This window comes from Fusarium tjaetaba (assembly GCF_013396195.1).
Source record: "Fusarium tjaetaba strain NRRL 66243 chromosome Unknown NRRL66243_c0000122, whole genome shotgun sequence".
In the NCBI taxonomy this organism is placed as follows: domain Eukaryota; kingdom Fungi; phylum Ascomycota; class Sordariomycetes; order Hypocreales; family Nectriaceae; genus Fusarium; species Fusarium tjaetaba.
The window spans coordinates 157730-183413 of record NW_023501318.1 but is presented as its reverse complement, the minus strand read 5'-3'; the positions used below and the strand labels follow the sequence as shown (position 1 = coordinate 183413).

General features: G+C 47.3%; 10 protein-coding genes across 10 annotated transcripts; 5 read left to right on the top strand and 5 right to left on the bottom strand.

Annotated features, from left to right (window-relative positions):
• Positions 1–255: 255 nt before the first annotated feature.
• On the top strand, positions 256–906 carry FTJAE_6256 (uncharacterized protein; the record flags this gene model as incomplete). Its single annotated transcript, XM_037352849.1, has 1 exon — positions 256–906. One exon carries the CDS (start codon positions 256–258, stop codon positions 904–906), a length of 651 nt encoding a protein of 216 aa, XP_037206657.1.
• A 416-nt stretch (positions 907–1322) lies between these two features.
• Positions 1323–2780, bottom strand: FTJAE_6255 (secretory lipase; the record flags this gene model as incomplete). The annotated part of the gene is made up of 1 exon (XM_037352848.1): positions 1323–2780. The coding sequence occupies one exon, from the start codon at positions 2778–2780 to the stop codon at positions 1323–1325; it is 1458 nt and encodes a 485-aa protein (XP_037206656.1).
• Positions 2781–3745: 965 nt separating this feature from the next.
• Positions 3746–6105, bottom strand: FTJAE_6254 (NADPH-dependent aldehyde reductase; the record flags this gene model as incomplete). Its single annotated transcript, XM_037352847.1, has 6 exons — positions 3746–3760; positions 3825–3881; positions 3951–4261; positions 4317–4683; positions 5049–5319; positions 5372–6105. 6 exons carry the CDS (start codon positions 6103–6105, stop codon positions 3746–3748), a joined length of 1755 nt encoding a protein of 584 aa, XP_037206655.1.
• A 1034-nt stretch (positions 6106–7139) lies between these two features.
• FTJAE_6253 (dienelactone hydrolase family) lies at positions 7140–8088 on the bottom strand (the record flags this gene model as incomplete). Its single annotated transcript, XM_037352846.1, has 4 exons — positions 7140–7342; positions 7400–7740; positions 7787–7904; positions 7959–8088. The coding sequence occupies 4 exons, from the start codon at positions 8086–8088 to the stop codon at positions 7140–7142; spliced, it is 792 nt and encodes a 263-aa protein (XP_037206654.1).
• Positions 8089–9114: 1026 nt separating this feature from the next.
• Positions 9115–10614, bottom strand: FTJAE_6252 (berberine bridge enzyme; the record flags this gene model as incomplete). The annotated part of the gene is made up of 1 exon (XM_037352845.1): positions 9115–10614. The coding sequence occupies one exon, from the start codon at positions 10612–10614 to the stop codon at positions 9115–9117; it is 1500 nt and encodes a 499-aa protein (XP_037206653.1).
• Positions 10615–11658: 1044 nt separating this feature from the next.
• On the bottom strand, positions 11659–15694 carry FTJAE_6251 (multidrug resistance; the record flags this gene model as incomplete). Its single annotated transcript, XM_037352844.1, has 6 exons — positions 11659–12336; positions 12385–13968; positions 14016–14168; positions 14223–14649; positions 14697–15541; positions 15596–15694. The coding sequence occupies 6 exons, from the start codon at positions 15692–15694 to the stop codon at positions 11659–11661; spliced, it is 3786 nt and encodes a 1261-aa protein (XP_037206652.1).
• Positions 15695–16417: 723 nt separating this feature from the next.
• FTJAE_6250 (transcriptional regulatory) lies at positions 16418–18748 on the top strand (the record flags this gene model as incomplete). The annotated part of the gene is made up of 7 exons (XM_037352843.1): positions 16418–16444; positions 16759–17128; positions 17184–17479; positions 17540–17974; positions 18034–18151; positions 18224–18269; positions 18316–18748. The coding sequence occupies 7 exons, from the start codon at positions 16418–16420 to the stop codon at positions 18746–18748; spliced, it is 1725 nt and encodes a 574-aa protein (XP_037206651.1).
• Positions 18749–19255: 507 nt separating this feature from the next.
• FTJAE_6249 (cofilin) lies at positions 19256–19922 on the top strand (the record flags this gene model as incomplete). The annotated part of the gene is made up of 5 exons (XM_037352841.1): positions 19256–19261; positions 19322–19332; positions 19387–19638; positions 19687–19735; positions 19785–19922. 5 exons carry the CDS (start codon positions 19256–19258, stop codon positions 19920–19922), a joined length of 456 nt encoding a protein of 151 aa, XP_037206650.1.
• A 501-nt stretch (positions 19923–20423) lies between these two features.
• FTJAE_6248 (uncharacterized protein) lies at positions 20424–22475 on the top strand (the record flags this gene model as incomplete). Its single annotated transcript, XM_037352840.1, has 5 exons — positions 20424–20465; positions 20512–20544; positions 20605–20720; positions 20773–20874; positions 20927–22475. 5 exons carry the CDS (start codon positions 20424–20426, stop codon positions 22473–22475), a joined length of 1842 nt encoding a protein of 613 aa, XP_037206649.1.
• Positions 22476–22966: 491 nt separating this feature from the next.
• Positions 22967–25158, top strand: FTJAE_6247 (nitrate assimilation regulatory nirA; the record flags this gene model as incomplete). Its single annotated transcript, XM_037352839.1, has 4 exons — positions 22967–23136; positions 23251–24177; positions 24229–24573; positions 24618–25158. 4 exons carry the CDS (start codon positions 22967–22969, stop codon positions 25156–25158), a joined length of 1983 nt encoding a protein of 660 aa, XP_037206648.1.
• Positions 25159–25684: the final 526 nt, after the last annotated feature.

Below are 25684 nucleotides of genomic sequence, written 5' to 3'. Positions count from 1 at the left end.
TTATGTAGAGAGAATCTACTAATGCCTGTTCATTAATACCATACTCGCCCCCAACAGTCACAGTTAAACAACCAACACCATGTATATATGGCACGTGCGGCACTGGAACATCTACCATTCCTTAAGTTCGTTGACTGCCGGGCACCAACGCAAGTTTAAGTCCCTCCAGTCCTTATGCACCAGACTTATCACTGCTCAGAGTTCCCATTCATCCCGACTTCCTGTCACAACTTAGCCCCTGGACCAAACACCAAAATGTTCACACAAGCAAGTTCAGTTCTCTTTATATGGGCTTTACTAGTCACTACTTGCCTCACAATCTCACAAAATAATCAGAACATCTTCCTTCCCGCATCACAACATACTGTATCCCATATACCTGAAAGTTTGTCTGAATGCAGCTTTGAAGGTGAATTCGGGGTAACATGGTTTCCCCGATGCCAATTCGGTGGTCTCACGGGTGGCTCGGTAACAGGTTGGCCTAAAAGTGGCGGCTACTACACTCATCTCTGTTCTGTAGTCGAACTTAAGTTCCTTGGCCTCGACAGGTTCAAGCCTGTGAACAGTTCAGGCGACCCTGATGAGGAAGAGGCTCACTGCTCTAGAATGCGCCAACTAGGGGCAACATGGTTTAGAGACCTTGACGACGAAATTGAAAATCAGTGGAAGTATGATCTACCAGATTCTCCACGGCTGTATGCTGGGTGGCCAGCCGACGGCGGTGTCTGGGTCTTATACACTACCTTTTCCCAGACTAAAACAAAAGGCCTGGGAAGGATTGGTAATGCCTTGACGATGGAAGAGCGCTGTAACCTAATCAAGGAACTTGGGGGCACATTCTACGCGAAACCTAAGGACTGTCCTTATCTTGATCTTGACGACTTGGATGCTAAAAAGAACAAGTGAAGGTATCTCATTACAATGCTCGTTGAGACGCAAAGTCAGCAGAGAAATGGTTGGTTGGATAACCGATAGCTTCGAACATGGAGTAGCAGAAATGAGAAGAGATTACAAATTGAAGTGGCTTTGTTTTGGTTTTCCGTTCCAGTTGAATGGTTTACCATAATAGCGTTGGTTTCTTTGTACAAGGTTAGCACTTCCAAATGAAGGGTACAGTAAGGGCAAGGCTGGTCAAGAGCTGATTCCTTTGTAAATTTGTAGTTTCATAACAATATAGTATTTGCATTACCGGATACTAAGGATCTCGTTGAAATATAACCACTGTATCTTTCACTGTTCAGTAAATATCATGCCCCTTGCCCTAAAAAGTCCACATAATCATCACCTGCCTCTCCTCTTCCTGTCAACCGGAAACCTTTATATTAATGGCCTTGAGGTAGCTCATATGCCCATTCGGACTTACCAGCCCACAAAGGGAAGGAGTTTGGATCATGCTGATAATGATCGTCAGGTAGAAATCGATCAACCTTGGACTGAGCACAGCCTTGCTTTCGAACCTTGCGTCTCTCGAACCGATCCTTAATCCAGTCCATCCAAATTGACCTGGTTGCATACATACTAGGAAAGTGACCAACTCCAGGAACACCCAAGAACTCTAGATCACCAGGATACTTCTCGCAAGTAGCCTTTGAAGTAGTCAATGATGCGTTGTAATGAACCGCTGGGTCCTTTTCACCCTGGATGATAAGCATAGGTCCCTTCCACAGCCTCCCACCGGGTTTAACGATTTGTTTGAGAGCAGCCACAGACCAAGTGTTCATCCAGTCAGGCTGGACAATTTCCTTTTCGGGGGTGAAGAGAAAGCCGCTGACACTTTGAGATCCCTCAACCTGGTTGAAGAGAGTGACTCGATCGATACCCAAAGGTGTAAGCCAGTCACTAAGCTTGAATTCAGGATATACTTGCTTCAAATACTTACCAACCCAGGTAGTTATCGAAGTTGCTGGCAACGAGAATGCATCTGTAGGCGGGGCAAAAAGAAGGGTTCCCAGATGACCCTTAACTAGATCCTTAAATCTTCCCTTCTTTTCCGCAAGAAGTTCAGATACACCCCATCCAACGGCACCTCCTTGACTATGACCAACATTTACATAATCAGTTGTCAAACGCTCTGGGAACGCAGTCAGAGCAGCTCTCAAGGCATTGAGAGCATCTGCTCCACCAGCCTGATAGATGCCATATTCGTGACGAATGGCAGTCCCATCCCATGAGGTACCAACGCCGAGACCAGCGTAGTCAGGGGCCACGACAGCATACCCTGCCAGAGCCAAGGCATATGGCACAAAGTCCTGATAGAAGAGACTGCGGTGGGTAGACGGTGCGGCCGTAGGATACCATCCAGACGTGCCGTGAGTCCAAAGCACAGTTGGCGCCTTTCCGCCAGGAACACCTTTTATCTTCTTGGTGGTATATGGCCAAAGGATGTAAGCAGATGCGGGGATAAGAGTGCCATTGATGTTTGTCGTTGAGTAGAGAAAACGAGACATCGCAGTCGAGGCAGGAATTGTGTATGGCTTTGGATCCGTGATTTCTTGGAGCTTGAGAAGCTCACCCGGGCCCTTTGGAATCTTTAGACTCGTGGGGAGCGTGTAAAAGTCATCTTGGTGAGGACCACCATTGGCTAGTAGAGTTCGGTCAAAGTTGATGATGTTGTTGATCTGCACGCCCTCTTCAATGGTCAAGTTGGCAAGGCTAAGTTGCTCAGGCGAGAGTTTGAATGTCGAGTTCCATGATGTTGTATGCAGAGTGGCTTGTAGATCTTGGCCAGCGGTGAGAGCTACAAGGGCCACAAAGGAAAGACAAGTAGTTTTAGGGAACATTGAGATGAGAAGCTTCGGCTTTGCTGATATTTGGTTTGAAAGAGGGAGTTTGAATCAGTTTATATGCATTTCTGAGACTATCATGATTTCACATGTTTCAAGAGCTACATCCTTCAATTGGTCTTTGAATACGCCTCAATCACCACTACCTCAAATAAGATACCACTGACAGTGAGCTTCTCATGCGATGTCTGCTCATAGATGAGAACTCGATTTGTCTGTCAGCATATAGACGTGTCTGCACATCCAAGACAATAGCTGCGTATTCTTGCGTATTGTAATACGACGGTAGAATGACTTTTGCCGATTCGGCACCGAGACAATTCAATCATTCGCTAAATCTAGTGATAAGTGATGAAAGAGGCCAAAGGAACTATTTAGAGTTAAATGTGAGTGCATCAACAATCCCGAACTTAGCCCGATAAGTACTATCGACTCGATACCGACGCGGTCCGTGGCAAGTTCTAGACGACTCTTGAAATGGGGTTATCAAGAGTCAGCTATACATCCAGAAAGCCTTTTGCAAGCCAAACGCTACAGGCCAAAGTCAACAGAGAATCGCTGAGCCTATGCATAGTGGGCTATCACATCTCATCAAAAACCACGACTTAGGTACAGGAACGTGCGGTTCATTATTCTGACCACTGGACTTTCCCGCATTTGAGAAACTCATTCGATGAATTAATATATATATATATAATTTTTTTTTTTTTTCTTTTGGTTGCCGTTAGCCTTATTCGAGGCTATCTAGCTTCTAGCTTTTTCAACGGAGGCTTAAACAGTGAGAATTAATATATAATAAGCACCATTGAGTCATTGACTTGCAGGCAGAATTGTATGATACAATTCAATATCTGTACAGTATTTTGAAATCTGATGGCTATTCTAGGGATTATATTCCGTATCTCAGGAGGCTATTATCTCTGGATCCAAGACATCTGGGCCGGCTATCATATTAGTCCGCGTTAGGTAGATAGATTCTGAGACAGTTCTAGTCAAGAATCCCGACATTCCCAGCATATCAACGCCTCCTCGCGCACGCACCATTTTCATAACGCCAGCACCGTGGCTCCAATACGCACACATGTCTCCTTCAAGGAACTACGAGGATCCAGTTAGCTTTTTTCTGAAGATAAAAAGTAAAACCAAAGAGTGGAAAGGAAGACTCACTGCTTCAGAGGCCATCAACATTGCCAATGCGATAGTTGTATCTGTGGCGACAGCCTCCGACTCGATGGCGTCTTTAGCCATTTGGATGCACATTAGTCGATATTGAAGCTTTTTGACCGCAAATTTACTCGATAGGTCGTTATTTGTGGCGGCGACATAGTTCCGACACGCCACGTGAAAGACAGCAGCCATAAGACTGAGTTTAGACATTGCATTGGGCACCCATATATGCCTCATGAGGTAACTAAAATTCCGCTCATCGCCTGGGGCATAGCATGCTGTATATCCGTAAGAAATAACGTAGTTCAGATCTATGATACAGCACATTAATTGGTTCAGTTTCTTGAAAGTTGAGGATAGACGTACAGAAATCAAAGAGGTAGTGCTCATCATCTGAAAGTGGTCTTGCAAATCCGGTGTATGCGACACTGCGAGCACCGCCGATCAACTGGAGTGGACTTGGTGGTCGATTTCCAGTCAGTTCATGTACTTTTGATTTAGGCATAATCTTCCGGTATCGTGTATCGCTTTCTGGATGAACCAGCGTTCTCAACTCTGCCTCAGCTGGAAAGCTTTCAGGGTCATATTCCTCAAGAGCTTCGTGTTGCTTTTTGTCCTTCTGCAGAGCACGGGAGAGTTTTGCTGCGTGGGATCTTATCAATCTGATGCTCTTTGCATTGGTGATCTCATCTGGATGAGCAGAGTTGATGAATTGCAGTGTTCCAGGTTGAAACTTTGTCGGTTCTTCAACTAATCGGCTTTTTGGTAATCTGCCGCGGCCTCTTCTTCTGACTAGCGTCGTTTGTCTGTGAACAACTGATTCACACTCCGTGTCTCTAACACAATTATCCATTGTTTATGAGCTAATACTATGATGACAAAGATAAAAGAAGGGAATGGGATGTCAGACCGGTCTTCGTTTTTTCAACATGAATCTGAGTCAGCGGGGACCAAAGCCAATCATCAGCTAATGGTATATCATTATTAGGCTAATTAATAAGCTCACAGATAAGCCATGGCGACCATTTATGAGTGTCTGCAACGAAACCTAGATATCTACTTGTTATCCAGCCTCTTGGTCTTGAACAAGTAATCCACTACTTCTGTAACACTGGCCTCCAAACTGATCCAACCACGCCCGGCCCATTTCTGCAAGAGTTCAAGAGCAATGTCGTTCTCAATGTTGTATATCAATTTCGGGTCGCCAGAAATAAAGTTATCAACGAAGCTGCGGTTCGGATAAGCGCTTCGTAGGATATCTAGACAGTCATTCCATGTAAAAGATGATGCGAGAACTTGAATGCGTTGGCCTTGTACGTCGGGGTCGATTGCTGCGGCGACATGAATAATTGCGACGTCAGCGACGTGGCTGTAATACACTTCTCATAATTAGTCGCAGATATCAATAACAGAGACGTTACTTACTAGCGGGGGTTTGCAGCTTTTCAGTATTGCCCAAATACAGCTGTTCAATGAGCTGGGGCGGTACGGACCGTAGATGCTTATCATCTCGGAGGTCTCCCAGGATAACACAAGGGCTGACTGAGTTGACTACCCAGGGGAGTTTCTCATCCTTAACAAACTTCCAAATAGCCTTTTCTGCCTCAACTTTGGCTGCGAAATACACCGACAGAATTCGATCCGATTCATAGGGAGGAGGGGCCCAAGCAGCTTGAATCGCATCATCGTTCCAAGTGTCAAGGTTTGTAATGGCACTGCTGACACCAGGAACTGGAAAGGTAGCAGCCCAGAAGGTTGAAGTAAAGACAAATCGCTTCAAGGATGGTTCCTTTGCTGCTGATCGACAAACAGACAAGGCTGACTCTATAGTAGCTGGAATAGCAACATTGGGATCAGGAACCAAGTCCCCAATGACTGCAACATGTATGACAGCCGCGACACCCTGTACGGCTCTGTCGAAGTCATGCGGTTTAGTCGTATCAGCAACTACAAGCTCGACATGACCGCGTTCTGCGTACTTGGAAACAAAGTCATCCTCAAGTAACCACTGGCTGGATTTCAAGTCTCGAACCGTGCCGCGGACCTTGAAGTCTCTCTTCAATAGCTCGAAGACAATATGACTCCCAGTGTGACCGTTTGCGGCTGTCACAAGAACCCAGGAGCCTTTGGGAATTGCGGTTGGATGATCAGACATTGTGGTATGAATATGAGTGTTTAAGAAAGGGGAAGGCTTGTGAGTTAGTGAAAGGTCAACCAGACTGGATTGCAGCAGCTAAAGACTGCTTTATATGCTCATCTCATATTAATTCATCGGCACATAAAGTGGCAGAGCCAACCTGCGAGGTCAACACATGATAGCAAGTAGCATGAATTCTGTGCCAATCAGAAGTGAGTTTCAAACAGTGACAAATCCTTATTCTGACGATGTATTATCATATTCTTGATGATAACTCAAATAACAAACTAAGTTGCGGCCATGGCGTTCGGAGGCCAATCAGACAACCTTAACAGGCCCGAGAGTCCCGAGCATATTCCTTTTCAGAACTAGTCAGATTATAGTGACTAGCTGCGAGGCCATATATGCGTAAGCGGTGAACACAACTAGGTTTCATCACTAGCGAGACTCGGTTTGTCTCATCCCCAACTCTTTGGTCGGTTTCTTCCTCTCTCAGACATTAGCGTGACATACATAAGTTTGATTTCATTTAGCAAGCCAGTTTAATCCTCGAAAGATGATGCTTAGTTCCTGTTCTCTCGGAGTTTACGATTATCGCCGGTGTTTCTGTGCCTTGCCTGCCTGCGCCGGAAGTGGCGGAGAAAGGGTGAACTTGGTAATATTTCATAGAAAGATCTTTTTTTCATATAGCGAAATCTGCATAGCCACGATGAACCTAGAAATTAACTTCCAGCTGGGGCAACGTAGACCAAATTCTTCAGCTCTGGAGAGATTCAAGCAGCAGGTCGAAGCTCGTGTCGATACAGAGATTTGACATATGGGACAAAGCCATCAAGTACTTCATGTTTCTGTCATTATTACTAGCATGATTCAGGTTCTTCTAAGTCGAATTGGGAACGGTATGGTGAGCACAGAAGTGGAAAATATTATTAGATAACTATATGGTGCACAATACCTGTCGTATGCCAGGATTCCGTGCATGAGAAGGAAAGTAGAAATGCCTCTGCTTATAATTTGCGGGAGGTCATGGTCTGCGACTTGTGTACCGCGAATCAGGCCCATGCATTAAAAAATCGAACAGCTTGATAGAACGCTTCGTCTTTAGCAAAGACTTGCTGTGGGTTTGATGCATTTGCACGAACAGCAAACCCATGAGTGGTTCCACTGTACAGAACCGAAGTGAAAGGCTTGCCTATCTTAGTGAGGATGGCTTCAGTCTCCGCTTGTCTGGTCTGGGGGAAGATCTGGTCCTCGGCTATATCCATGTCAGCATTTGTTTTTTCATTTATTGTTATAAAAGGCTGAAACTGACCTGCACCAGCGACGGATACGGGCTTTCTCACAGCCTCAATCTCATCAGTAGCCAAGAGACTGGGATGGGCAGTGAAGCCAACATCGATTTTGCCGTTCTGGCCAAGTGAACGAAAGACGTAACGTCCACCGTAGCAATAGCCCGTGGCAGCGACGGAGATCACTTTGAGCTCATTGCGTAGGTAGTTAATGGCATTTGCAACGATTGGGTCAGTGACACTGGGAGGATGCTTGGCAAGGAACTCGGTGGTGTTGAAGCCTGGAGTTTCTTTTGCCGGATCACCTCCGAACAGGTCTGGAGCAACAGTAAAGAAACCCTGTTTGGCAAATTCATCGACCAATCTGTATTGGTTAGTGAGGAAAAGTAAGAGCGGGTGGGCAATCCTACTCTCGGTTCTCCTTCAACTGGATGCCATAGATATCGGTGAGAAGAAGAACACCGGTTCTTTTTCCAGGCTTTTTGTGGCCAAGGTTAAACCTCCCGGGTTTGGATACATATAGATTCACTAGAAATGGTCAATTGAGCACTCAGCCAATAATATGTGTGAAGGAATACTGACATCCTTGGTATCTCACAGTCTCGCCCTTCTGATGTTGAGTAGCAGCCGATTCTTCCGCCGCCATCACCCCGCTCGGGGCAATGGAAGTGAGAAGAGACAGAAAGACGGCAATGGGCTGGAAGAACCTCATTATGGTCACTTGCAAGACGGAAAGATGCTGAAGTGGAACGGCGACAAGGAGGAGGGGAATATATACAACGATTTAGGATAGGTGTTGCTTACGAATAGCGCAGGAATTATCAGGCTAAAACGAAGTTGGCTGTCGTCATTATGCTTGTTATGATGTTGACGTTCCTGGATTGGACGGCATTATTTCATGCTTGAAAGTCCGTGGCGACGTTGGAGCGGGGGTGGCAGGGGAATATGCTTATTCGATACAACCTTATTCCAAGGTAAATGCCGCGCTTTGTGTGGTCATTACCGCCAACCTCAACCTACCCGCTACCCTGCGAAGGTTACATCAATGTCCAGTTCATGATTCACTATTCCTACTATTGTTTTCACTTATGGTGGCGTCAAGATACTTGGCTTATATATAGTTTAATAGTTTCAAAAGTCTATGGTAAAGCAAATCCAGATATACCAACATTATAGGATTTGTCATAATGCAAACATGTCAAGGCTCTACTATCAATCCTCATTATGAAGGCCTAGGGCAAAGGAGACCAATATAATATCTCTTTGCGACACCCTTCTCCAACAGTGGGGCGCTGGCGCAACGGTAGCGCGTCAGATTCCAGCTATTAAGCACGGAGATTCCTGAAGGTTATCGGTTCAAATCCGGTGTGCCTCATCTTTTTCCGTTTTGGCTGTTTACGTGAGCCTATTTTTTGCATCGCCAGTTCCATCAATAATATTATTTGAGCTGAATTTGCACCGTCGGGACAGCAAAATTAAGCTTAGATGGACTGAGCCAATTACATAAACGATTTAGTGCCCGTGATCCACTCACTGCCCAATTAGGCAACTGACTGACCATCTTCACTTTAAATCTTGGGGCAACCATTTCACTGGCAGATATTGAAACTAGGTAGACAAAAATGAGTATAGTTTATCATTCAATCATTCAAACTCGATATCCTTTTCTTTCTGATCACTAAGCTAAAATACTTTCAGAACTATATACAATAAACATTTGTTGCCTCTACTTAGATGTCTAAGGCAAAGGGATAGACTGCTTGTGACCAGTAAACAGACCCTCGGGATCAATTTTGGCCTTGATCTTCTTGAGTCTCTCATAGTTTTCACCATAGAGGCGCGAACTCCATTCCTTTTCAGTAAGCTCGGTATCGGCATAGTTGACAAAGCCACGGAGCTTAGAGCCGCCCTTGACAAGAGCGTCCTCGAATGGCTTCATAAGACCTCTCAGGTAAGGAATAGCGTCGGCAGGGAAGACAAAGGGGTTGACAGAGTTGGCGTCCCAGCGGATCAGCCACAGGTTTCTGCCATGAGCATAACCTGTGTCGCTATCCTTGATGTTGCGGGAGACACCGCCCCAGAGATCAAGGTAGGCGAACTTTGTCAGGTCAGTTCGGTTGAAGGCCAGTGTTGTGCTCTCGAAGAGAATCTGAGCTTGTTCAAGAGTGAGAGGGTGGTCGGTCGTAGTGGTCAGAGATTGAGTGTAGAATGCTCGTCCACCGAGAAATCCGCCGTCGGGCTGGTTCATGCCAGCACCAGCGACAGCAACTTCAAGATCCCACCAGGGAAGGACAGTCTTCTTGACCTCGACAGCGGACTTGATGGTCTTGATCTTGTTAACTAGAGGACGAATAACATCGTCAAAGCTGTCGGGATTGCCGTAGAAGTATCCGGTGCCATCATAAGGAGGAGCCATCAAGCTCCATCGGAAGGCAAAGGTATCAGGGCAGTCCTTGCTGGTAGCGTAGTCCTGGATGGCTACGAGAGCCCTGGCGCCGTCTCTGGCGCTGAGATCGCCCATAGAGAGGGTGAAGTTGATAGCCTTGTCGAACTCAGGCTTGAAGGTCTTGGTAGTCATGGAGAGAATGATACCATAGGAAGCTCCAGCACCTTTAGCAGCCCAAAGGAGCTCGGAGCCCTTTCCAGCCTTGACGACAGTACCATTGTACAGCATGTACTCAACCTCGACAATGTTATCCATGGGAGTGCCAAGATAACGTGAGGTGGTACCAAAGCCGCCTCCGATGCTGGATCCAGTAACACCAACATGGGCACCACGGACGTGAGGAACATGGCGTCCAGCAGTGTCCCAAAGATACTTGGCAACAGGTCCAACATGAGTGCCGCCACCGAAGGTCATGAGGGTGGTCTTTGAGTCATACTTGACGTCGTCAAACGCAGCCATGTTGATGACCAAGTTCCCGGGCTTTCCGAAGCCATTTCCTTGGAACGAGTGGGCAGGACCAAGGGCATTTGCGTAGACATCAGCCTCTCGCGCACATTCTAGCGCAAGAGCGACTTCATCGCGAGATTCGGGGAACGCAATTGCAGCAGGCTGGGGACGAATACGCTTCTGGAACTGAGTTGTCTCTGCGGCCCATTGACTGTCAGACTCGATGACGTTTCTCACGCCAGCCTTGTCGAGACATTTAGTCAGTTCCTCGGCCTTGTTCTGGGCAAAAGCAAGGGAAAAGAGAGAGGCGAAGACAAGACGTCGCAGAGAGCGTGGTGATGCCATGATTGCAGAGCTGATAAGATCAACACTTGGGAGAACGGGGCAAACTCATATGAGTGATTTCATTGTTTTTATGTCTTAATGCCCCTGTTTGACTTTGAGCAGTCTGAGGTAATACTCGGGATTAAATTTCGGCCCCTTGTAATGGTTGGCTGCAGGGGAAAACCTACACACCCTGTCATAAGTCACCTTGGCATTTAACAGGCTAAAATGCAACGTTCCTACAGCACGGTTATCACTGTGATATAATCCTTCCAGCACAACTTCCATCCTATTATGGAAAGGTCGCAATCACTAAACTTACGACAGCGGCATTATACAAACGTCCCTTTCTCAAAGGGGAATATCCCTCAAGGGGTATGATCTTCTAAGCCACACTTTATCTGACTCAACTACCGGTATCCCACTCCTTCTGAACCTTCAGCATCGTATGGAGACTTGCCAGCATCAAGATCCACTATTACCAGGTTCGGCGAGCCAGGTTCCGACGCTTCTGGATTTCACTACCTTCTTTATCCAGGCCATGTTCCGTTTTCTACGGATAAGAATTTGTTACTACCCTTTCCTGCCATTATGTTGCAGCAAATGTGGACTTTTCCGTCTGAAGTAATTCAGCCTGTTGGATAAAACGGAAATCCACCTTAAATGGGCTGGCTTAATGGAGAATAAGAGGATCGTCATCGCTGCAAGGTCCCATGTGCTTGTAGCAAACATTCTTACGGAGTGGTATGGGATGCTTAACAATAGGCTTAATTGCACGTTTCAGAAACTTTTCCGTGCTCACTAGTGTACCGACCGCTCCGACGGGGCGAAGCGAGTAGTCCATACCATATGCAGGGGTTGAATGTCACTGCTCTCAGATCAGATTGAGCCTATCCTGTAGATGTTGTTTTTCATCACCGAGTGGACGCGTAAAGAAAGTTGGAATAAAAATAGTAATATTAAGGAAGAGTAGCAGTGAGAATGTAAATGAAAGGAGCTATGTTAGCTCTCTATGATGAGTACAGAAGTCTAAATCTAAATGCAAGGAAAAACAAAAGGTTCATCCTAGGCCTCTCTATCCAGAGACTGAGCCTGGCACATATCTGCATATACACCTCCCTTAGCCTGAAGTTCTTCATGCGTTCCCACCTCAACAACCTTTCCACCAACAAGCACAAAGATGACATCAGCGTTTCGAATAGTCGAAAGTCGATGGGCAACTGCAATCACACTGCATCCGCTTTCCTTTCTCGTCTGCTCCAGTGCCTCCTGGACGAGTTGCTCCGAGTGTGTATCGAGCGCCGAAGTTGCCTCATCGAGAAGAAGAAGCTTCGGTTTGCGGATCAAAGCACGGGCAATGGCGATTCGTTGACGTTGACCGCCTGAAAATGCTGTGCCTCGTGCACCGCATGGAGTGTTGAATCCTTCTGGTAGGGATGAGACAAACTCAAGGATGTTGGCCTGTCGAGCAGCCTCGTTGAGTCGTTCGTCAGATGTATCGTCAATGTCACCATCAAGTCCCATCAAGATGTTCTCTCGTACACTTCCTTCGTAGAGGACAGGCTCCTGTTGAACCATGGACATCTCGTTACGGTAGAGGCGAGGTGAAACATCCTTGATGTCCTGCCCACCAACGCAGATCTTGCCAGATGTAGGATCGTAGTATCGCTCAAGGAGAGATACCAGGGTTGATTTGCCGCAGCCACTGGGACCGCAAACCGCAACAAACTGAGATGGGTTGATCTGGGAGACGTTAGTGGATATTATGGAAATAGGTAAGGGAAGACTTACATCCATTGAAAGCCCATGAAGGACCTTGGTACTGCGACTCTTGTACTTGAAGTGCACGTTGTCAACATTGATGGGCTGGTCAAGATCAGGACCTCGGTCTTGGTTCTCATCGGTCTCTCGAACGACTGGTTGCTCTTCTCGCAGATTGAATAGATAGTTTGCCGCACCCTTTGCCCTTGTGAGACTACCCAAGTTGGCAAACAGCTGGGCACCAGCTTGGCCCGCAAATAAGACACCCATGAAAATGAGGAAGAACTGCTCTGATGTGTACTCGCCGGAGGAGATGAGTCGTGAGCCGTACCAGAATCCGAGTGCCATAACCAGAAACTCGATAGATTGTGAGAAGGCGTATGCAAACATTGAGATCGAGAGAGACTTGACCGATTGGGCAACGATGCTTGACAGAGTCTCAGAGTATGCCTGTATAAAGTCTGACTCGGCGGTCAAAGAGGCAACGGTCCTCAAGGCAGAGACAGCCTCGCTAGCATGACTGGCACTCTCTCGGAATCTTGCCTCATTACTCTCATGAAGTCTAGACTCAAGACGAATCTTGAAGTAGCCAGAACCCATAAGAAGAGGCAAACCTGCAAACACCATAACAAGAGCCAGTTTCCAACCATAAGCCAGGGCAAGGATGGAGCTAGCGGTGATATTGACAGCCATGACGAGAACAACATAGATGTTCAGTCCAAGAAGCTCTGTCAAACTCGTGGGGACTGAAGACAATGTTGAAGCCAAAGCACCGGATGAGTTCTCTGGTCGATCAAAGAAGTCAATATCCATGACGACCATGCGACTGAACAGCTCGAGGCGGTACTGATGAGAGATGGATTGAGCCACGTGGTTGGAGATGTATCCGATGGTGAAATAGGCGACTAGATTGCCAAGCGCAATGACGAAGAACATGAGGGCATAGAAGTTGGCATCTGATGCAGATGGTTCACTGGAAGAGAAGGCAGTGATGAGCCGGGAGAACAAGACAGCTTGGCCTGGCCAGGTCGCTGTGGCGATACTACAGGCGAGTGCTGCGACAATGATGTGAGGTAGAAGGGCCTTTTGTTCCTTGAGGATAAGGAAGATGCTCGTCATAATAGAGCGGTCCTTTGGCTTGGCGTCTCCATCCTTGAACACCATGGACTTCTCGGTCTGAGCTGTCATGACGCGCGCCACCTCCTCGTCTGTCTCGACTTCGATCATATCCTGCTTCGCACTCATGTCCTTATGAACATCATTGGTGGAGACTGCAAGGTTCTGTGCACGAATGAGTCTGGCATAGTGAGCATTGAGTGCAAGAAGTTCCTCGTGAGTGCCCTGCTCAACGACCTGTCCAGCTGAAACAACGACGATGTTGTCAGCGTCCTTGATGGTTGACAGACGATGCGCGATGACCACTGTGGTTCGCTCTTGAGAAACTCGAGATAAGGCTTTTTGAACGATTCGCTCGGCGTTGGGATCGAGGGCGCTTGTTGCTTCGTCAAGGAGAAGGATCTTGGGGTTGGAGACAACGCTGCGTGCAATGGCAACTCGCTGCTTTTGGCCACCGCTAAGTGTGCCACCACGCTCGCCGAGATATGTATCATAGCCCTAGGTAGTGTTAGATAAGCTGGGCTGAAGTGGAGGGGCATGCTTACCTGTTCAAGCTTTTGAATGAACTCGTGAGCGTAGCTGGCTTCGCAGGCCTCCTGCACCAGCTTCCTCTGTTCACTAAGACTAAGGACCTTCTGTGCCTCTGTGAAACCCTTGGCCACGTTCTCAAACACGGTTCCCCTGAATAGAACTGGCTCCTAAAATTATGCGTTAGCTGAAATGTCTACGAGGACCAACAGTAGTTGTCTTACCTGCTGGACAAGAGCCATCTGAGACCTAAGCCACTTGACATTCAGCATGGATACATCCATACCGTCAAGAAGGAAGCGGCCAGAGGTTGGTAGGTACCATCTCTCCAACAAACCAATTATAGTACTCTTTCCCGAGCCACTGGCCCCGACAATAGCGGTGGTTTTGCCCGCTGGAATGTTGAGACTGATGTTATTGAGCACGTTTGTGTCGGGTCGAGAGGGGTATGAGAAGGAAACTTTCTCAACCTCGAGGTGGCCGTGGCAGTTTTCGGGAATTTTGCCTTCGTCACTGAGAGGATCCAGTGAGGATGGCTTATCGAAGATCTTGAAGAGCTCGGAAGCTGCTGCCGCACCGTTGGCCAGGGCCGGAACCTGTGGGTAGAGAAGACCAATCGATGATGATGCAAGCAAGACAGATAGTACAACGCTATGAACTGTCAGTTGAGAGTTGTAAGTCAAGATGGGGGGCCGCACGTGAATACAGTACCGACAGAGTCGATCTCACCACTCTGATACATGCGGAAACCCTGCCAGAAGGCCAAAGCATTTCCAGCGTACATGCAGAAGTAAGTGGATGAGCTCATGACCCCGTACATGAATGACTTCTTCTTTCCGTAGACGTGAGCCTCTTTGAGATAGTCATCATATCGCACTGTCATTCTGCCCTGTGCCCAGAAGGCATGGACAGTCCGGATGGAAGCCATAACCTCTTGGGCGAAGACATTGGCTTGGGAGTAACTGCCCTGGACCTTTGCTTCGATAGGCGCATCAAGGGTCATTCCAAAGCCAATGATGAAAAAGAAGAGAGGCACGACAGTCAAAGTGATGAGTGCCAGCTTCCACTGGACTGCTATCGCGACGACAAATGATGAGACAAACATGGCCAGTCCTTGGATAAGGAGTGACAGTTTCTCAGCAATACCCTGGTTGATACGAGTAACATTGGTAGTCATCTGTGTCGCGGGTGATCCAACATTAGCCGTATCAAAGTACCAGATCTCGGTTCGAAGAAGGTGTTCCAGGAAACGCTGTCGAAGTACTCGTGTCGTTCGGATTCCGGAAACGGTAACGGTTAAAGTGGCCAGATAGCTGAGGACGAATTTGCCCACAAAGAGGTAGACAAACCAGAGGACGAATGTGTTGACCTCATCCTGAAAGCCCTGGGGATCTGTCTTGCCACTCGCATAGTCGCTAAATCGGCCAGTGAACTGGCCAAAGACAATAGTCATCAGGGGGAGTGTTGCTCCAGACGCAATGGAGCAGATGAGGGATGTGAAGTTGAGGATCCAGTCGAGGCGGTCGGCGAAGCGAAAGACGCGCTGCGATGTGTAAGTCGCGAGTTCACCTACTCCAGTAGAATAGCATAGTCATACCCAGAGATCTCCAAGTTCAGCCTGCTTTTCAGGTTCATCCTTTTGCGTCGTTGTAATTGAGTCCTCAACAAGGATCTTCTTCTCGTTGTTGGCGTCCATGTTGGAAGTTACTGCAGAATCTATTATGAAAGTGGTAAAAGAGAAGAAGAGAAGTTGAAACGAAGGCTAGAAGCTTAAAGGAACGCTCAAGAGAAAGAAGTGAAAGAACTGTCTAATTGAGAATGTTTGATGTCAGGCTAAACGAGAGTGGCGTTGTTGGATACTTATTTCCTTCTTCCTTGGACATGTCTAGGCTCACAATCTTACTTGGGTACGCAAGCGGGTCATACAGAATGGCTCATGCTGACTGCATTCCCATATTTTCGCTACCAAGACAATCAATCCCATCCCTGAGTACGCTGCAGCTTTAGCAAGATGCCAAAATTAATTCATCCAAGATGTACTAAATCTCTCCCAAATATGGCTCAGTCTTTTTGTCGTCTAGACTGCCTGTAGGCTCCCTCGTTTGGACGGACCCGCGGGAGACACGGACAGCCAATTGACATGATCTGCACTAACAGAATTAGGGGCATCTTGTAGGGCTCGGGACCACGGGCCCGCGCCTCCGAGGTAGCGAGGGCGTCAGCATTCCCTCTCCTCCGCGAGCCCGTTCTCCCGCAACGCAATCTTTGACCTCCCATTGCACTGAAGATTCGTATAGTGGGTGAAACTTGGTTCGCTAGGGTCATGTCAGGAGAGGAGACTATTCTGGCTAGGCGGGCTAGGCTCTCTCAGGTCCCAAGGGCGGTACGTACTGCTCAGACAAAGCCCTCTTATCCCGTTATGGCTCAAGAAACTGACAATGCAAAAGTGTGAAGCATGTAAAGTTCGCAAGGTCAATACTATACCTAAATATGTCTTTTCATTTCTGACTCTCCTAGATTCGCTGTGACAGATCCCATCCATGTGGAAACTGTAAAGCTGCCGGTATAGCTTGCCAACAAGCCCATTCTGTTCAGTCAGATGCACGTTCAAAGCCAGACAACCGAATAAATCAATTGTAAGCCCTTTTACTCCCTATGAATCTATAATTGCTCATTCTCCCATAAAGAGAAGAATATGTGGCAACTCTTGAAGCTAGGCTGGCCAAGGTTGAGCTACGTCTAGACAAACAACCTGAACAGCCATCGACTTCTACGCCTGCTTCAGCATCCGCACCCACGCGCCCAAAAGAGACACTTTCCCTTTCTCCAGCTGGTTCTTCCGAGCCCAGTGTATACGATGTAGCCCCATCTCCTGGCGGCGCATTGTACGAGGGAACGTCGTCATTTCTTCAGCAATCCGTCCAGGCTAGCCAAGAGGTTCAACGCTCTGCAGCTGCAGAGAGTCCTGAAGCAGCACAGACAATCAGCGAATCATTCAACCAATTGAACTCTATCTTCAAGAGCCATAATGATAGGAAATTGCCCTTCGCTGCCTCGACTCGTTCCATGCCAGAAATTACACCTCTACCGGCTTCAGTTGTCCTTACTATTCTACGCAAGATCAAGGGTAGTAACCAACACACATTTAGGAACTCTGTTGATCCAATGGTTAACCAGATATATAGCTAATCCTACCCGATTCTTTCCTGGCCAAGCCCTCACTGACGTGCGTCTCATTGAGCACCTGTGCCAAAAGGTCTACTTCCCAACGGAACCAGTAACTCTTGGGCATATTACAAGCGTCAATGGTATCATGCGGCTACTGCTCCGCGAATTCATCATCACAAAGGATAGCCTAGGTGAAGAGCATAACCTGGAGGAACTCAAAGCGCAGGCTGAGCGAAACTTCGACCAAGGTCTTCAAACCTTTGAGCTTATGACGGTGCCCAGTTTTGAGAATATTCTGGCTATCACAGCCGCGGTTAGTTTCTCTCATATCGTCTTTGACCAGATTTTTAATCAACCTTTTTGTTCATCATAGGTTCTCAAGATTCAGAACGAAGCCGCTCCTGTCCTGGCCCGTTCGTTAGTCAACGCAGGCCTCAGTCACTGCCAGATGATGGGCTACCATCGAGAGGTAACCTATCAAAAAGACCAAAGTGGCTTCGCTGATAACAAGCGTCGGCTCTTCTGGACGCTTTATGTCTTTGACAAGACAAACTCTCTCCATTTTGGCAACGCCTCGAGGATCCAGGACTTTGAAGTTGACGCACATTATCCCACTATACAGGATGACCCGGCTGAGAAGCCTTGGACTGAACTTTTTATACTAGCCGTTAGGTTAGCCAAGATCCAGGGTTTGATATTTGATAAGCTTTATTCTGTTTCTGGCCTACAGTCCCCTGCTGTAGATCGCAGACAATGGATTGATGCATTGGTTACTGACATGCATCAATGGCGATACGATTTGGATCATGTAGGCCTCCTTTCTGATATTTTGAGTCTGTGCTGGTCACTGAACTAACACATGTGTAGATGGATGGAAGTACAGTGCGCTTTGCAGAGATTCTGAAGCTTTCAAAGACCCATTGGGACATCATGTACTACTCAACTCTAACCATTCTGTTACGAGCTCCGGCAATGCCAGGAGTAGGTACAGACATGACCTCTCAGTGCTTTCAAGCAGCAAGGCTCTCTCTACAGAGTCATCTACTCGCATTCTCAGGCTACGGTGGCGACAAGATGCTCTCGAAAGCAGACTACATCGACTGGTAAGTCAGCCCTAGCCTGCTTAGACCTGTCAGCTTACACTAGCAGGGCTCTTCACAACTCATCATTCACACCTTTTGTCGTCATATTTCTGCACTCGATAGCGGCATCTAGTCTTGAAGACGTAGAGCTTCTCGAGCAAGTAGTCACCACGTTTCGGAGCGCCCGAGATATCAACATTGGGGCTGAGAAGCTCTATCAAATCTGTTCTACCTTTGCACGACTTGCCCGTCGAATGGCCGAATCTCGAAACACATCAGTGGGAATGTACGATCAGAACAATGATACACTCCAGGTGGCTGGTGTTTCCGAAAATGATCCCTTGACTTGGACAGATATGGCTATTCAACCTGCGGAACAGCAGGCTGGTACTGATGGTTTTGCGGACTTTCTCACTGATGACATGACTAACATATTGGCTGATTGGATCAACGGACAACCCCCATCATCTGACATGTTTGCTATGGATTTCGGGGAGTGATCCTGTATATGACTTGATTAGATGAGATCAAAGCCAAAAAGAAACTAGATGCTTCGTCTTAACGCGTAACCAGTGGATCGTTTTCATCAAATGAAATCAGGCAGCTAATGAACATACGAAACTTCTCCAAGGCAACTATATTTGTTGAGACATTTTTTGTTTTCATCCGATTGATATTGTTGCCTTGTATTCGCGTGGCAAATATTTCATCTTGCTCCCTAGCCGAAAGACTATTGTGATAATGATGTGATGAGATCCGCTCTCTGAGGTGCAGCCATTTATTTGGATGCCTGACTAGGCAGAGAGAAACCCAGACAATTGAACATTTTTCCTGGACACCAACCTTTGGTATTTAGTCATAGTAAAAACCTCTTTTGAGTATTTAATGAATATGATCTTCCTTGATATGTGCTTGCTGTTGGAAATTCAATCTACTTCACAGCTCTCCAATTCTCTTTATTATCTTGCTTGTTTCCTATCAACAACAAATCTTGCAAACTACACAAAATGGCGGTAAGTTCGTTCTGACCTTGCAGCCAGTGCATTTGACTCTAACTTATTCTTTGTATCAAGTCTGCTTCTGGGTAAGTACTGACATTGAAATCATTCTGGAATCTTCGACTAATCTTGATACACAGTGTTTTGATTGACCAAGACTGCATCACTGCAGCCAATGATCTTCGGTTTGCAAAGGGATCGAGTAAGATCAAGTTCGTCATCTTCAAAATTACCGACGACGAGCAGCGCGTTATTGTTGAAGAGACGTCTCCTGATACTGAGTATGAGACTTTCCGTCAGAAGCTTCTCTCGGCGGTCGACAAGTCTGGAAAATCGGCTCCGCGCTATGCACTCTACGATGTCGATTACGACCTTGGAGAAGATGGAAAAAGGTAATCTCTTCGGGTTTGGTACCAAATTTTACTAATAAAAAGTTACAGGACTAAGACGATCTTTATATCTTGGGTCCCACAGACCTCGCCTATCAAGGTAGGGCTGTCACATGCTAAGTTGACTCAAATTACTGACTGGGGAATAGCTTCGCATGCTCTACGCTAGTACGATGGAATATCTGAAAAAGGCAGTCAATATGAGTGTTTTTATTCATGCTGATGATCAGGAGGATATCGAGTGGGAGGAGTTGGTCAAGGCTGCAAGTGGTGGCAAAGCCAAGTGAGGCCAGCATTCAGGCCTCCAAGGCATGGTTATTGGTGTTTGTTTAATTAAAATGCCTCTAAATTCATCTTTTTTTCTAGGCAAGGATCTGAAACAATCAAGCTTTTTTCTTTGCATAGCTGATCTTGATCTTGGATCTTGGATCTTGGATCTTGATCTTCTGACTGCGCTAGGAGCCAAAACGTGGCCAATGACCGATGCTAGTGCTGCACGATGCCATAAAATGACGTTATCGCCAACAAAACGTCAACGCCTTTCATCTCCTCACAACAGGATTGGATTGGCTCCTTTGTACCATACACACTCGCCACGCGTACTTTGGATCGAGTGTGGCTGGAAAACCTGGAACTCCATCATCTTTGTCCTACAACCGACAACGTCATTATTTGGTGCAGCTGCCGTAAACTTTATTTATTTGTTTGTATTATTACTCCGAACCCCAAGGGTTTCTGCTTCTGAGACGGGATCATCAACAACCTACCTACCTATATCGACATTCAAGATGCCGCGCACTCTATTGCTTTGTTTTATCCACGGATTCAAGGTGCGTTAGTCGCATTTCCTTTACTATAGGATACTGACATCCTTAGGGTACCGATAATACCTTTCATGAATTTCCCTATGTGAGTGGTGACCCACGCTAAATGCGACAAGCCTAATAGCTCCAACTTACACCATCAAAGGACCTCAAAAAAGCAGTCGCCAGAGAACTCCCAGACGATAAAATCGAATCCATCGTATATCCCAAGTATGAAACTACTGGTGAATTGGCTCAGGCCGCGGAAGGCTTCCTAGAGTGGTAGGTCGACTCAACTAAATCAAAGACGCTCAGATCACTGACCCTAATACAGGCTCAAGGAGCAGGTAATGGCCATCCGAAAGAAGAAGTCGGAAAAGCCATGGCCTCCTCATGACAGAGATGTAGGAGTTGTTCTCGTTGCTCACTCGATGGGGTAAGTTGATCAGACCAAGTTTGGCTTTATACATCGGCTCACACTCTACCAGAGGCTTCGTTGCAGCAGATACTCTGTTCCTAGCCATCAACGACAGAGCTAACAATGGAGATGAGAACGATCCCTTGTTTCCACTCATCCAAGGTATTCTCACATTCGACACGCCTTACAATGGTCTGGCCCGCTCCATGTTCGTCTATGGCGCTTTCTCCAATTATCAAAAAGTCAACAGCGTCTTCAATGTCATGACAGCGATCTCTGCAGCCGCGCCTGCTAGTCTTGCACGACTTAGCGCTCGACGTGCTGCAACCACTGCTGTTACCAGCAGCACACGGGGACCCCAGTGGAAAACATGGCAGCTTGTAGCTGTCAAAACAGGTACTGTTGGCGCCATCGCAGCTGGCGGTGTAGCAGCCTACATGAACCGAGAAGCCATCATTCAAGGGATGAAGAGCATGAAGAACATAAACAAAGAGTCTGTGGCCGAAAGCTACCGTCAGGGAATGGATGCTCTCGGACAAGGTCTGGCCTATATCAACCGCGGAAATGTCGGAAAGTCTTTCGCCTGGCTCTCGGATCATGTCACGTTTGTCGGTGCACTCCTCCGACAAAAAGAGCTGAACCGTCGACTCGAACGCATTGGCTCACTCAAGGGTGTTGGAATGCACGACTTTTACTGTTCTCTTGGAGAGAATGGCTACTGGAGCGGAGGATACTTTGTCCCTGAACGAACATTCTGCGCTGTTCCCGAAGAGAGCCACTCAGCTTACCCAATCTTCGAAAGATGCGTCATGCCCAAGGCTGAAGATGAGATTGAAGCGCACCTCAATATGTTCAGACCTGAGAAACATCGAGGTTACGAGGAGATGACAGACAAGTCGGCTGAGCTCATCAAAGAGTGGTTCCAGAGCGAAGAGAACGTTTTTGATGATCCCAAATTCCGCGAGACACCTCCCGAAGAAACAGAAGAGACCGAGACTACCAAGGAGATTCTTGAAAAGGATCCTGGCCGAATTGAAGGAGACGAGAAGGCTGAGGGCGCAAATGACAAAGATAGCGACAATGATACGGGTCTCCCAGACGAATCACCTCTGGACATCGCCAACGCTGCCTCCCTCGTTCCCCTCCCCGATGACAAGGGTGAAGGCATCGTGGCCGATGCAGATATTGAAGGTGCTGACACAGTTGAGAAGCGAACCTACCTCAACTACCTCTTCGGCGTGGCTCAGCAAACCGGCGCCGACGCCAAGGGTTGGCTGCCAAACAGGATCCCGCAGATGCCAAACCTTCCTAGCATGCCCAATATGCCAAGTATGCCCAAGGTACCTAGCTCCGTGTCATCACTGGGCAATGTTTCCATGCCCAGCGTGAGGATCTGGGGAAAGAAAGATAGTGAGGCTCAGGAAGAAACTAAAGAAACTCAAGGGAATGAGAACCGGGTTGTCGAGGATAAAGATGACCAGGGTAGTAAGGACGGTGCCACAGAAGAAAATGCCACTGTACCTCAAGATGGGGGCAAGGATGTTCCCCAGGAAAGCATTGGAGACAACGCTGGGGCTGTTCCAAAGGTCAATGAGGATGGTGAGAAGAAATCGGGCTAGGTTGGAGGGAATTCTATGGATTTATTAGTTGTATGGTTTCGTTCACCTGCTTGCTGCCCACTGTTTCAAGATTAATAATCCTGCTGTCCTACAGTTTGCAGAGATATCACCTTTTCCGCTTTTGAATGAGGGTCCCAACTTAGCCTATATATGTTAGAGTCTAATTCTGTTGAACTTGTATACTTCCCAACAGCACGAGATGAGCTATGTAAACCTACACGCATTACGTATCCAAATAATACATACCCATCAAGCGAACAGCTGAACATCGAGATAAAAGTCATGATGTCATTGTGCTTTGGAGGCTTGCGGCTGATCGTAAAGCCGAGTTCCGTGGCCTGCGACGTGTCTTGCAGCCTTATTGTTACCCAGATATCTTCGCCCTCACCTCACCCCGCTTTAACCATCTGTGGCATAACCTCGACTCAGTTTAACCCTCGGATAGAGCCCCAATATTCCGGGCGATCTAACTGAAAACTACCTACTTCGCTATGTCTAGTCTGGTTCCCCTTTTACCTGGCCCTGCTAAGCCAGTGGAGAACCAGCCCACGACAATTGTGACCAGGACTGACATCGTCTTGAAGAAGCGACTCCGGCCTGTGTCTGCGGCCTGTGAAGAATGTCGCAAGCGGAAGTCAAAAGTATACCTGCTTCTGTTGACGTGAGAGCTCAGCTGATACGTGCAGTGCAATACTCCGTGGCCATGTGAACCATGTGTTCTTCGCCGCTCGGAATGTCACTTCGATCCAAAAGCCGACATCTATGTGCTTTATAGAGCACTGCAGCGTAAGTACGCCGAGATGAGTGGTGACAAGGGTCGCGTTGATTCCCTCATTGCGATGATACGCGAGAAGCCTGAGGATATAGCACAAGCTGTCTTCAGGCGGGTTCGAACAGGATCGGATCCAGAGGCTATCTTGAGCTCAATTGAGAGCGGGGACATACTCATGCAGCTGCACCTGGCCCCTGCATCTCAAGTCCGCTATCCATTCCCACACCGGGATGCGTTGCCTGGTATCTTCGCCAAAACAAAGAGTGCATACATGGACTCCTTGGCCCTCGAGACACCATATTATGGCTCGGATTCTGCCCAAACGTTTGATGCCCGATTGATCTCGTATCTGGAGGCCCCAAAGTACATGCCATACCACTCTGCAAAACTAGTCGAGCCATTGCTAGACGACGCTACCATCTCTCGCTGGACAAATGTGTGCACGGATGAGACTTTGCTACACAGTCTCATGGAATCTTACTTCCTATATATCTACTCGGTCTTTCCCTTCTTTCACAAAGAATGTTTCCTTCGCGATCTTGGTTCTGGATCTAGTCGCTTTTGTTCCAGCCTACTTGTCAATGCTGTGTTAGCTCATGCTTGTCACGCTACACCCATGATTGCGCTCCGCAACGAGCATTGGAATCCCCATACTCTCGGCTATACATTCCTGGCCGAGGCCCGGCGTTTATTGGAACTTGAACCATTTCGACCCAAGATCACAACTGTCCAAGCCCAGCTCGTGATGAACAGTACCGTGAACGACCATGGTATTGACGGCGCCTCACATCATTATTTACTCAACGCCGCATCTCAAGCAAGGATCATGGGTTTGTTTGACTCTCCTAGTGAACCCAGTGAACAGAATGCGGACCAAGAGGTCAAGGTTGTCCGTGAAGTTACAGCCTGGGCTCTTTTCGCTTGGCAAGGGTAGTCTTCCTACGCTCCCTCTTTGAATTTGAAGCTGAGATCGAAAAACAGAGTCATTGCTTCCATGGCCCAAGAGATACCTCTGCTCAAGTACCCGCCTCAGACGCCCTATCCAGACCCCGCCCAATGCCCATTCTGGTATGGCGATATCTGGGTCCGATACCCCTCAAGCCGAGAGCCCATCGCAACCAAGTATTACCAAACGTTCAAGGCATACTTGGAGTTCTGGACCATATTCAATGACATTACCAGCTTATTGTTTCGTCCTGCCCAAATCCGGTCACTCTACCTCGGTCAGGCTGTCGAGTTCTATTCCCGATTGCGATCCTGGTTCAATGGTCTCCCAGATGACCTACATCCAGGCAAAATAGTCCTACCTTTTCAGCTAAGGCTACAGTATGTAATTAAAAGTTTATTTTACTCCTTGCTAATCGCTATAGTATCCAATATTGGGCTCTTTTGATGGATCTCTTCAAGCCCTTTGCGGGCTGGGACGATCCTACAAAAGTACTTGACCAGACGCCCTCTGAGATATTGGCAGCTGCTCGGAGAAACCAAGAGCTTGTGCTTCGCATTTATTACTTGCGTCACGGAACCGAGACTCACGACTGTTGGCTCTCTATGTTCCTTCTCAAGCTTGGTTTTCTTGCCCTTCAAGAAGTGGCCATTTCGTCAGACAACGACGACTCGCTTGCAACATTGATCCTGGCGCTCACAAGCCTCGACAATCAAGGTAAGTGTTATTTCAAGGCAGAGTTCGCTCTACGAACCATCTGTGCACAGATGCGTTCCCGAGACCTTGAGACCTTCAAGCAGTTTGCAACCTTTCAGGATCTCGACGTTCCTCAGGCCATAGAAAGTCGCATTGGTTTTATCAAATCATACTGGCCTGTAAACATGTACTTTAACAGACAAGAGCGGAAGAACATCCGCCAAGTAGCTGCTGAGGCTATTGGAATGAACTTGAGGGATGATGAGTAGCCCTGTACCAGCAGGAGAGTAAACTTGGGCAGGAAAGGAACAGGTAAATCTATCAGGATTAGCACACGATATCTCTGCACCAATTCCTAGATTGGGCATATTGTTCAGGCAGTGTACAGCTAGCGACCTAAAGGTCCCTTGCTGAGAGGTCTTTGTAAGAAACCCAACTTATGATAATGACGATACTGAGAGGAGGAAACACGGAAAAGGTTCACCCAGATTGAGGATGATTAGTGCGCAGGGCGGCTCTCTAATATCATTTTGCTATGATTAACTAGATTGAAATAGGAAAAAAAAGTGTGTTTGTATTTCTCTTGTCGACTCGTGAATTCTGCGGTTTCACACTGCTGCTAGTACTTTAAATTTCGCATCACCCAAGATGTTCATATGATGTCGAGTGATCTTGAACAAAACTAGCCTATGTAGAGCCGTTAAGTAAAACCCACACTATCTGTGAGCAATAATCCACAAAATTCAAACTTGAAAATTTCCTGAGCTCCTCGGTAAGACTAATGCCACCTCCCAA